This window comes from Sinocyclocheilus rhinocerous, unplaced genomic scaffold (assembly GCF_001515625.1).
Source record: "Sinocyclocheilus rhinocerous isolate Xijiao unplaced genomic scaffold, SAMN03320098_v1.1 scaffold886, whole genome shotgun sequence".
Taxonomy (NCBI): Eukaryota; Metazoa; Chordata; class Actinopteri; order Cypriniformes; family Cyprinidae; genus Sinocyclocheilus; species Sinocyclocheilus rhinocerous.
In genome coordinates, this window is record NW_015631204.1 from 547311 (window position 1) to 559236 (window position 11926).

An 11926-nucleotide genomic window follows, 5' to 3' on the forward strand; every position below is an offset into this window, starting at 1 on the left:
ATGGCTTCCTGTCATCTATGTTTCCTCCCCCCCACCTGTCTCCACCCCCCCTTCAATGACCAGCATAGGGCCGGAAGCCGAGGCAAAGCCATTGTAGAGGGGAAGCCATTGGACCCTTCCTGTTATGACAGGAAATGCGCTCAAATGTGCTTCCTGACCCCCAGTGCAGTGGCACGATTAACCCCCTCTCAGCGCCCACCCTTTCCCGTGTTGTGGTGGTGAAGTTCTCCATGGATGTTCTGTCTGAGATGTCTTAACTCAAGTCAAATAAACTTGCATGCATCTTTACGGGGAAGCACGGTCGTGTAAAGTTAGCTGCAGCCTCAAAGTGCAGTTTAGCATGTAGGAAAAAGTAAAAAAAAAAAAAAAAGTCTTTGTGTCTCAGACATCTAAGGTAAATCAAGACAGGCTGAACTTGGCAGTAAACGCAGGCAGCGCGCGAAAGGCGAATGTTTTTTTGCCCGTATGTGTGTGGAGGCGTCTCAGTGAGCATGTGTAAGACATCTGTCGCTCCCGGTGCATGTGCATGTGAGTGTGAGTGTGAGCATAATCTAAGTCATGTGGAGGTGAGAGCATCAGCGTGCTGAGCGGTAGGAGTGAGAAGATCACCCTGCTGGAGTTTGTTTGTGACAGAGAGCATGACGTCCGAACTCACGCACAGGGATCAGCGACACACAAACACCACCAACACCATGTAGATTAAAGCTTCACATGCATGTTTATTGCGTATTGACATGCATGCATGAAGTATACACTCTTGAAGGAGAGAAAAGTCTCTTGAATATGTCTTTTATTTCTCTTAGAATTAGACTAAATGGAGAACATTCTGCTTTTCAAAACTGTTCAGAAAAGAAGGCAGTAATCTCACATGTGTCTCCTGTAGAGTTTAACCAAATTATCTGAGCTATGTGATAAATGTATTCATTTGTTAATCTACCTGTATACTCTTACATGTGTGTCTATTTGGTTTTTTAAGAAATTTTAACAAATAGCTCTGGCTCAATCTGTAAAGCATGGCGCTGGCAACGCCAAAGTCATGGGTTCGATTCCCAGGAATGCATGAAGTGATGAATTATAGAACTTGCTAAGCATATAGGTAAATGAGACGTAATACTTAAATGAGACATAATTGAGAATTCCAATAAGTCTGTTGAGTTATGAAAAATAAACTTCTGAGCAATGCATTTATGCGCCATGTCAACATCCCATTTGCATCCATTGTTTTATTGCATTTTAAGATAAAAATTTGTGAAAATTGATACTTCACTGAGACTTAATTGAAAACTTGAGTTATGAAAGAGCAACCTCTGAGCAATACACTTTTACTGTATTTGGGGATTTGTCTTTTCAGTCGTTTCAATTCATTCATTCTTCCTCTGGAGAAATATCTGCTGCTTTATTGAGACCTATCTGAGAACTCCATTAAGTCTCCGAAGCTAAAAGCCAACTCTTAGCAATAACATTTCCTTTCTATCTCATTTTGATGCTAGGATTTAATAATCCAGAGTTTGAATATTTCAGGCAGATGCCCAAGAGAGTTCTTTGGGTTTTGTGCGGCTGTTTCTCACTGAATTTCATTGCCATCTCATCACAGATGGAGAGTGTGTTCTGTGAGGGTTTAAATGGTGTCTTTGGGAAATTGTCCTTTCCAAATGGAACGTGCGCAACGCTGCCGGCGTGCCTAGGTGATGCTGGGTCATCATTAGCCAAAGCAATCCTATGAACCCTGCCACCCAGGGGCTGTCAATTTGTGAAGCGTGCTGGGCAGAATTTCACCTTGAACTCCCCAGTCTAAATTTAGCATGGCACGCAGAGCTCTGATAGCTCTCTAACCAGAATACCCTGTCAAACAATTTGGTTTTGGACGGATGGGGCCATGTACACTCTAGCTATAAGTTTAATTTTGATGGGGCATTTTACTGAAGTCATGCAAATGCCAATGAAAAGAATTGCAATGCATTTGAAGATCAAGTCAATAAAGTTCATATTTTATTGTATCAGTTCACAAGAAAATTTAGCTAAATTGGAGCCATGGAGTTGTGGGTAGTAGCTATGTATTTATCTTACGAGCATTTCTTGGACAGAACTTCCTTTAGCTCAAGCAGAAGAGCATGTCGTTAACAATGGAAAGGTCATGGGTTTGATTCCCTGGGAATGCATGAACCGATAAACTGTATACCATGCAGTGGAAGTCGCTATGAATAAAAGCATCTGCGAAATGTCAAAAATTAAATGTAAATAAGCTAGTTAAGAAGCCTGGTGAGGACTTAAAATGCTGGTGATCAAGGTTGATAACAAACCAGCAACCTAGGATGTAAAACCTTATGCTGTCGTTGTCCAACAAGTAATACGTTTTGTCTGTGTCATTGAATGAGGGGTATCAAATCTATCCCAGTTTAACCCTCCCTTTGTTCTTTGGTTCATCAGGTTACGTTTACAAAGAGGAAGTTTGGACTAATGAAGAAGGCCTACGAGCTGAGCGTTCTGTGCGACTGTGAGATCGCCCTCATCATCTTCAACAGCACTAATAAACTGTTCCAGTACGCCAGCACCGACATGGACAAAGTTCTGCTTAAATACACTGAGTACAATGAACCCCATGAGAGTCGGACTAATTCGGACATCATGGAGGTGAGTTCCCTTTGACAATAAGCACAATGTTTTTGACAAATAAATTCAGGGAATTTGAATCAGATGCCTCACCGAGAGATCAGGTAGGGTTCGTTTTGGTAGAGTAGTAGGATTTGACACCTGGCCCGTGTCTGGTGGTGATTTGTTAGGGAACATGCTGTAATAGTCTTTGCAAAACACGTTTGGCACATGCCGTTGTGCTCTATAAGAACGGATCAGGCTAAAGGACAGGGACGAGGACTTTACCGTATCTCGTCAGGACCACGTTACGCAACCGGTTTAAAAGGACACGGCAGGTGCCACTGTCCAGGCCAGGTGGTCTGCACAGAGACTTAAGATCATGCTTGCTCATCACCGCCACCTTTTGTGACATGTGAGCTCCTGAAAAGGTCACGGGGCAAGCGTGGGTAGCTTAAGATAAGGGTTTCCTCATCCTCTAATCTAAGACTTCAGCGTCTTCAGCTGAAATCGCCACCGAAAGACCAAAAAGCAACTGTGAAACTGCTCTCAGCTCTTCCAAACCACCTGTCAAGGCTGACTTTGGGAAGAGAGAACTTGAAGGTTCCCACCCCACATGCATGAAAGGCCATGGCACTCCCACTGGGAGCAGTGGGAAAAATATTTCCCCTGGAAAAGTCCCTTTTCCAGTAAAAACACCCGATTGATTTGTGTAGAGGCCTGGTGGTGCCACACGAACAAACTCTCTCCTCTTACTAACTAAGTAAGGGATACAGAAAAACACGCAATAAAGATGAGGAATAACAGTGTGGATGCTGAAAGAGGCGTTTTTAGGAGCTCAATTGTGGTGAAGGATCTCTTTATCTTTGTGTGTTCGAGCATGAGCCATTTATTGTTTCGCAACTCACTTCACTTGCACATAACAAGCTGCGAATTCAAACTCTATTATTATACTTTGACTGTTCAGTCTAGTGTAACATCGTTCGACAGGCCATTTGCAACGTTGACACATGCAGTACAAGCAAAGCCCTGGGGTCAGACTTAGTTGGGTTTTTTATGAGGCTGAGAGGAAAAACAGCATGGCTTGCCTCATGAGAGGAGAAACATCAAGTCTCCACGAGGCAAATCTCACGGACACCCTGCCAAGCCAGTAAGGAGCCGGGATAATCCCATTTCCTCGATTAGTGTAATCTGAAAATGCTCCTTTTAATCCTAAAAACTGACAGCGTGGACTATAACCCCATGTCGTCACCCCGAAACGCACGCTTTCCAGACCCCACACCTTTAGATTTCTTCTCTTTTGAGAATTGTCAACGAGACCGTTGGCGCAAAGGAAGGAAAATGTTAATTATTTCCAAAGGTCGCGTTGTTAATGACTACATGGCCAGCTAATGAGATTGAGCAAAGCTCTCTGCGTATGGTAGTTGACCTCTTGTGTTTGGTCTTGTGCTGGAAGGCATTGGAGGTGACAACCTTCCCCTCCTCCAATTTCACCCACACAAACCTCTGAGAAAACATGCCTCCAGCGCTTGGCACATCGATCTGATTTCAAATGTAACGAAGAAAACATCGTCAACCTACTTTTATAAACTGGCTCCGTTTCAGGCACATTTGCCTCAAACGTTTTTCTACTCTCCTAATTTAGATAATTTGTCTTCATGTAGTTGCATGCCAATGCATTCTTAAGCACTTAATTTTTTTCCCCCCATTCCCAGTTCACTCACAGTTCTCCATGTGAGAAGGTTTGCCTTAAAGTCATTGCTTCACATTCCATTGTGCAGTTTGTTACGTCTTTGGCTAGAATTATGTTTAGAAGTGTTTTGATGGGATTGTTTGCTGCGGCAACGGTTCCCTTGTGTTGTGTGTGTCGGAGGTGTTGGTTGCATGCACGCATGATGGCTCTTGATCTTCCGTTGAACCTTGATGACGATTGACAGATTAAATCCGTGAATCAGATTTGCTGGGCTTATACTGCTCTGTGTTAACACTGTCACATTGCAGTCACAACATCAAGAGGATGCCAGGAACTAGACCATTTTGCTGTTACAGACAGTTTTTGATCTGATCTGCATTTGTAGTATTTAAGATTACAAATAAATCTATTTTTTTATTTTTTCCCCCAAAAGAAATCAGTGCCACTCTCATCCCTTCAGGAATTTCACCAAAAGAGAGACGTCTTTGTTTTGCATTCCTTCACCCCGCCTTTTTCACAAACGGGTTAACATGAGTTTACTGCTTCACTTAGTAACAGCGTGTTGTATTTTGCGCTTTTGGCCTGAGACTCGTGGTTGTTTATAAGATGGAGGTCTTTCACATTCTTTACCCCTCTGCCTCTTTTCCGTCCTCTGTCCTGGGCAGAGAGCAGCTGAAGTTCTCATAGCATTGGAAATAAAGAGCAGACGCCCAACTTGTGTGCCAGACCTCCTCCCCGTTCCAACCCTTTGTGTTTTTATGTGGTCCTTTCCCATTAAATGCCTGAAAACCGGTAGTTTTCTAAAAATAGAAAGCAGCACAGCTAAAAATAGCTCCAGCCCGGCAGTCGTGCCAAGGAAAATGGAGAAGAATAGGCGTGGAGTGCTGGAGAGAGAGAGAGAGAAGACAGCCACGCTTGTTTTTTTCCCCCCACTCCATTTTCCCTCAGAGAAAAACTGACCACAGACGGTGGCGTACTTCAATAAAGCTTAAATCAAACTTGTTAGGATGCCGTTTTCACACGTTTAAGAGAGGAAAGGAAGAGTTCTTTTGATTACGTGACTTCTCGTGGCATGCTCCTCTGCACTCCGCAGACTGTTTCTGTCGGCTCATATCTGCCATCTGTTCAGCTGTAAACTTGAAAACATGGTGTGAAATTCGAGCGTGCAGTGACCTCAGCCCACATTTGGGTCATTGTTCTGATCCGCTCATGCTTAGAGTTTGAAACGCAGTATTTACTGCGCTGTTTTCTTCATCCTCGATTGAACGACATCAGAGGGCGGTTTTACATTCCACGATTAATCTGAACCTTGTTGCGTGAGTCAGGTTTTCCAAGACCCAGCGGCGAGCCAGCGCAGCACAAAATGCTTCGCTTTTACCAAGACTCTATTCTTTCTGAGCGTGCTAATTGTTAGCTGGTAACAATAAAGTTTTTGAAGCCCATTTCCAGATGGGCTACCCTTGATAAGGAGTTCCAGAGACAAAAGCTGTTAATCGACGGCGAGGGAGGAATGCTTTATTTCTCACTGGTGTTGCAACTGATTGTAGAGCATAAGGTCGGCCGTTACTGTGGCATGCAACGTGTCAAATACAGTTCAGTCTGGTGACTGTGAATGATTAGGGCCCACAAGAGCCCATTATTGGGCTACAGTGAAAGGCTTTGTGTTCAAAAAGACTTGATCAGTAATAATTGAACATGAATAAGCATACTGTCCTCTATAGATGCTGCAATGGAAAAACAAGGCTTCTGAGAGGTCACATGACAACAAATGTAAAGAGATGACATGCTTGTGTGTGATAATGTGCGATTATTTACAGGAAGGCCCCAGAGGGAATTCATTCAAATTCATAAACGTGGACCTGCTTGACCCCGGGAATGATTCTGGTGAGGAATTCTTGCCTTCGGGACACTCTTCTGCTTCCTCGTGGTCGGATTGGATATCCACCGGGCCGGTTACTGTCGTAATTATGCTCTCAAGTGCGTTTAATACCAAACACGCGGCGCTCAACTCGTGGCAGTAAAAGAGAGGGCCTTTGATTCATTATTATAGGGTACTGAGAGCATCAAAGAAGGTAAATTACCCAGAGGTCCCCAGTGTGGCATTTTCCAAACATTGCCCAGCTGCTGTGGTCGGAGCAGCTGGTGGAAAGAGCCCTGGAGGAGGGCCAGACAGTGCCACGCATTGGCCATGCGACCTGCCGCAGGAACGGGGGCGTCCCCGCTGGCTCACCCGTATGACTCTAATAGGATTCCGCCTCTTTGATGGTCGGAATCAGTACGGCTTTCATTTTTTCTCCCCGATCCATCTGCTTTTGATAAACCGAGCTTGATATACCAGTGTTTAGGCAGCACAAATCGAGTCTTATTTGGGCTTTTTCTGTGAACTGATAATGTGCCTTTTCCTTTCGCTTCAACATGCGTTTCTGTTACGATAGCTGCTGCACTTGTCTGTGCATGGTGTCGTGCTGCCAGTTTTTGTGACTCACTGCATAAATCAACAACTTTCCACACAGGCAAACATGACACACGCACACATGCACGTCTGAAGAGGTGGAAGAAGTTCTTAGTCGAACATCCCTACTGACACGTGAGACAATAAGGCGACATTTCCTTCAACCGAGCTGCCTTTTTGTGGTCACATGCTCTCAGTTTGATTGCTTTTTTGGGTGGCTTGGATGTGGTCTGTGTTGCTGTTGACGGGCAAAATGCAGTGCCACCTTGGCGTGTGTGCATGTTCCTTAAAGGAAAGACATATCTTTAATGTTTCGGTTGTTAGACACAGGGATTAAAGTTCCGTCGCTACGACGGATTTCCGTCAGTTCATAAAGACAGTCACTTGCTTCATTCCTGAATGATTCAGCCGTTCGAACGAATCAATTGAATGAGTGATAAAATCAGTGACAGAAAGCAAATTTTTGATTATTGATCAGAACGTGCTCCTACATTTTTTAATTAGGAGGACAAGCGCTCCTAATTACAAGAAGAAAAAAACTGCTCTTAAACTGGGTGTAAGACGGGTATGGCTGAGGAATGGGCTTTGGTCGAAGAAAAATTCAGTCAAAATATATATTTACAGAAATATGATTTAAATAACTGAAATTATACGCTACAAATGAAACTAAATCCGCCAGCAGGTGGCGACAAGTCACTGAATTTATGCCTGAATCATTCATTCAATTGATTCGTTCGAGCGGCTGAATCATTCAGGAATGAAGCAAGTGACTGTCTTTATGAACTGACGGAAATCCGTCATAGCGACGGAACTTTAATCCCTGCATTTGAGGAGAAACACCTGAGTTGAAGTTGATACTTAAATGAAACATAACTGAGAATTATGAGTTATGAAGGAGCGAACTCTGAGCAATACTTTCCAAATATGTCAGTTGTCTCATTTAAAAAAAATTTTTTTTATATATCCTTTAATGTATCCATTTTATGAGAAACATCTGAGACAGCATTGATCCTTAAATAAAAATAAGAACTCCATTAAGTCTCTTGAGCTAAGAAAAAGAACAATAAGCAATATAAACATGCTGTAGATCAACAATTGTCTCCATTGTTTTGAGGAGAAACCTCAGTAACAAAAAGTTGAGATTTAAAGGAAATCTGAATGAGAACTCCATGAAGTCTCCCGAGCGATGATTGAGCAAACTATGAGTAATATAATTTTCCTCTGGGTTGGTGTGTGTGCCGTTTGAATGCAGTTTCTCAGACTTTGTCCTTGAGCCTGGTTTGAGGTGAGGCGAGACCACCCATGTGGACCTCAGAGGAGGGTACAAGGTGATGTGACGCCCTCAGTCAGTCAGTCAGTCCGTCAGCTGCTGGCCAGCAAACGGCATCAGTCAGCTGTCTCCACACGTTACCACCTGCTACTTCACGCACAACATCATTTCTCCGCTGAAGGTTACCGGCTAGCACGCTATATAGGACGCCATGTCTACATGCGGACAGACTGGGGCTGTCTTTGTCATGTGGGAGAGCGATGCAGCGCTGGTTTAATTAGGAGCAAGTCTCCATAGAGTTGACAAGACTAGGAGCAGAAGGAGGCGCTGATGGCTGTCTCTCTCCTCTCCTTTCTTCTCCTCTCCACCCTCACGACAGCTCACTTCAACTTTAGTCATAGCTAAATGCATTTTTTTTTTAACTTGTTGCAAAGTAATGCAAGAAACTTTTTATAGGTGGCCAGTGTATTGTAAAAAGTGCTCAGAGGTCTCTCTCTCATAGCGCATCAATCAGCTCTCATATGGTTTTCCTACAAGTCCTTTGGAGAAAATTAGATATTTATATGACAGCTGGCAATGGAACGCAATGAAATGCAACTGGAATCTCACTTTGTTGTTTTTGTGACACAACAAAACTTACGCGTTTTGGTTCACATACTCATGTAGACTGTCTTGGATCTAAGAATTAACTTTGTCTGGGATGTTTGTCCTAAGTTAAAATATGCATACACGAATCAAGAGTTGGCATACGGTAAGAATATTGAGCTATAAAATTAATCTCGATAGCATATGCCAGAAAATTTGGTCTTGGGAGAAATTGTTTTGTGAGAAATGTTTGAGTTCATATTGAGATCTCGGATTTATTTGTAAAAATATGAGCATATTTTGAGACGTTGTGTGGAGATCTTTTTGAGAAGACGAAGTCCTTTTCCAAGGTGAAAAATCTGACTTCAAGGGAGTTCATTAATAAAATGATAGTTCATTCATCATTTATTTACCCTGCCATTTCAAACCTGTTTTACTTTTAGTTTTATCTGCAGAACACAAAATAAGTTTTTTTTTTGTCTGTACCAAGAGATTATTTAAAAAAGGTTTGTTAATTGAAATGAAGATGAAATACAATACAATAAAATAAAATATAATTGCAATAAAATGTAATAAAAACCTAAACTACTGTAAATGAAAATTAGAAATGAACTAAAACGAACTGAAATAATTTTGGAAATAAGTTGAAGAAAACAAATCTAACTGGAAATAAATAAAAACTAGAATTTAACTAAACTGAAATAATTACTAAAAAATTTAACAATCTAAAAATATTAAAAAACAATCTGAAAATATAATAGTATATAAATAATACCAAAACAACACTGTTTAATACAATGAAAGTCAATGATGACCAATGTTTTTTAGTTCTTAAAAATATAGACGTGACAAAATGACAAAAAATTAAACAATCGAAAATATTAATAAAAATCATAACAGTATATAAATATTACTAAAACAATGCTGTTCCATAGAATGAAAGCCAATGGTGACCAATGTTTTCTGGTTCTTAAAAATATATTCTTTTGTGACGTGAATGATCTCAAAAGTGCATGACAAAATTAATAAAAATGAAACAATCAAAAAAATTTTGTTTCAGACTCTGAGGAAGAAGGGTCTAAACGGCTGTGACAGTACTGATATTGATGCTGAAGATTCAGGCCACAGTCCAGAATCTGAGGACAAATATCGTAAAATCAACGAGGACATTGACCTGATGATCAGCAGGCAGAGACTGTGTGTAAGTGTCGTCAACTTTTCAGATGTCAAACCGGTGGTTGAACCAAGTTGGAATCTCAAAATAGTCCATTATTAGCAGATTAATTGACCTGGCTGATAATACACTACATCCAAGATTTTTCTTTTCCATTAACATACTATATTTATATATTTTTCAATAATTTAATGGTGATTGATTTCCATGCCTTTTGTTTTATAGGCCATCCCCCAGTCTAATTATGACATGCCCGTCTCAATCCCTGTGAGCAACCCCAACAGCCTGATCTACAGCCACCCGGGAGCATCTCTGGGCAACCCCAACATGCTGCCGCTGGCCCACCCCTCCCTCCAGAGGAACAGCATGTCCCCTGGAGTGACCCACCGGCCCCCCTGGTTCTTAAAAATATATTCTTTTGTGACGTGAATGATCTCAAAAGTGCATGACAAAATTAATAAAAATGAAACAATCAAAAAAATGATTTGAGAATATTAATAAAAACAATAATAGTATATAAATAATAGGCCTAAAACAAGTTACATACAATGAAAGTCAATGGTGATCAGTATTTTGTGGTTCTGAGAAATATATTCTTCTGTGACATGAATGATGTCAAAAGCACGTGACAAAATATTAAACAATCGAAAATATTAATAAAAATCATAATAATATATAAATATTACTAAAACAATGCTGTTCCATAGAATGAAAGCCAATGGTGACCAATGTTTTTTGGTTCTTAAAAGTCTTCTTTTGTGACATGAAGGTGATTAAATGACAGGATATGATTTTCTGGGTGAACTATCATTTATAAGCAAAGGTCTTCACTTTTCATTTAATCTCGCTGTCATCTTAAAGTTGTGTCACGCTCTCGTCGTTGTCCTGTCTTTGGTGTGTGATGAACTGAACAGGAATGCTCGGCTGAACACGACCCTCCCCCTGTTGGTCTGGAGCGGTCCGTGTTTAGTCTGCTGATGTCAGGCTTTGGGATCCAGCCGTGTTGCTAAAAGCACCGAGCCGGGTCGGACAGTGAGCTGGCGGTCTGATTGGGGGGATGGCTGGTGTAGGGTTGCTGGGATGCTGCTGGGTGGCACTGGGGCAAAAAATAGCCTTCTACGGACATCCCTGGGGTTCGAGGCCGTGATTGGCTGTGGCCCCAGCTCCGCCCCTTCCCCTTGAGCCGAGGAGATTTGTTGGACAGGTGCAAGGGCCCTGACAGGTGGAGATGTCTTGAATGAGTAGAATTGCTGTGGTCCAGCGATGTGGCTGCTTGCCGACGAGCGAAACGCTGAGATCAGGCAGAAAGAAAAAGCCAAGCTGCATTACTGTATTTCACTTCAGATCAGCTTTTACCTTGAATTTAACTCACAAAAACATGGACAGTACAGTACACAAAAAGGTTTATTATTCTGACATGGCCATTAAAAACGTAAGATCAAACGTTTAGCTTTTAGTATGAATAATAGTAATAGTGTTGTTTTGCATAGTAACTCCGCTAATGACAGCAGAGCGAATAATGTACATTTTTATTCCGTTTTAAGTCAACCTAGACTCTCAAAGGCTTCAGATGAAAGGATTAGGCTCTTCTGAGGAATCAAAGCCTCAGGTTTCACAGGTTTTACAGGCAGGAAAAGCTTGATTTGTTTTCAAATATAGCCCTCGTGTGGTCAAACAGGAAATTGCTCCAGTCCTAAAGGGATATTTGTGGTTGAATACAAGATGAGCTCATTTAACAGCATCTGTGGCATGTTACTGCGGAAAATAATTTTGTGTTTTTAATGCTTTATTTTTAATGTTTAATTCGTTACTTTTTGTTTGGATGTATTTATTTATTAATTTATTTTTATTGCATTTTTGTATTATTGGATTTCATTTAAACCCAGAAAATGTCTTTTCCTTTTTCATCTGTCATTTATCAGCATCTGTGGCATGTTGTCGATTAATACAGAAAATAATTTAGACTTTTGTAGAAAAAATATATTATATATTTATATATTAAGCAACAGATAATGTTGATAGAGCTATATGTATATATATGTGTGTGTGTGTTTGTGATTTTTGACACTTTTTTGTTTAAATTTCCTGTGCTATTCTACATTATAAAGAATAAACACACACACACACACACACACACACACATATATATATATATATATATAT

The 11926-nt window shown here is 41.1% G+C and overlaps 1 protein-coding gene across 1 annotated transcript in view; it reads left to right on the plus strand.

Moving 5' to 3' along the window:
* LOC107741665 (myocyte-specific enhancer factor 2C-like) overlaps positions 1-11926 on the plus strand; it is a 54038-nt gene that overhangs the window by 31886 nt on the left and 10226 nt on the right. The window contains exons 4-6 of the mRNA XM_016554434.1: positions 2428-2631; positions 9650-9790; positions 9989-10161. Of these exons, the coding sequence (XP_016409920.1) occupies positions 2428-2631; positions 9650-9790; positions 9989-10161 (518 nt within the window). The remainder of the gene's footprint in view (positions 1-2427; positions 2632-9649; positions 9791-9988; positions 10162-11926) is intronic.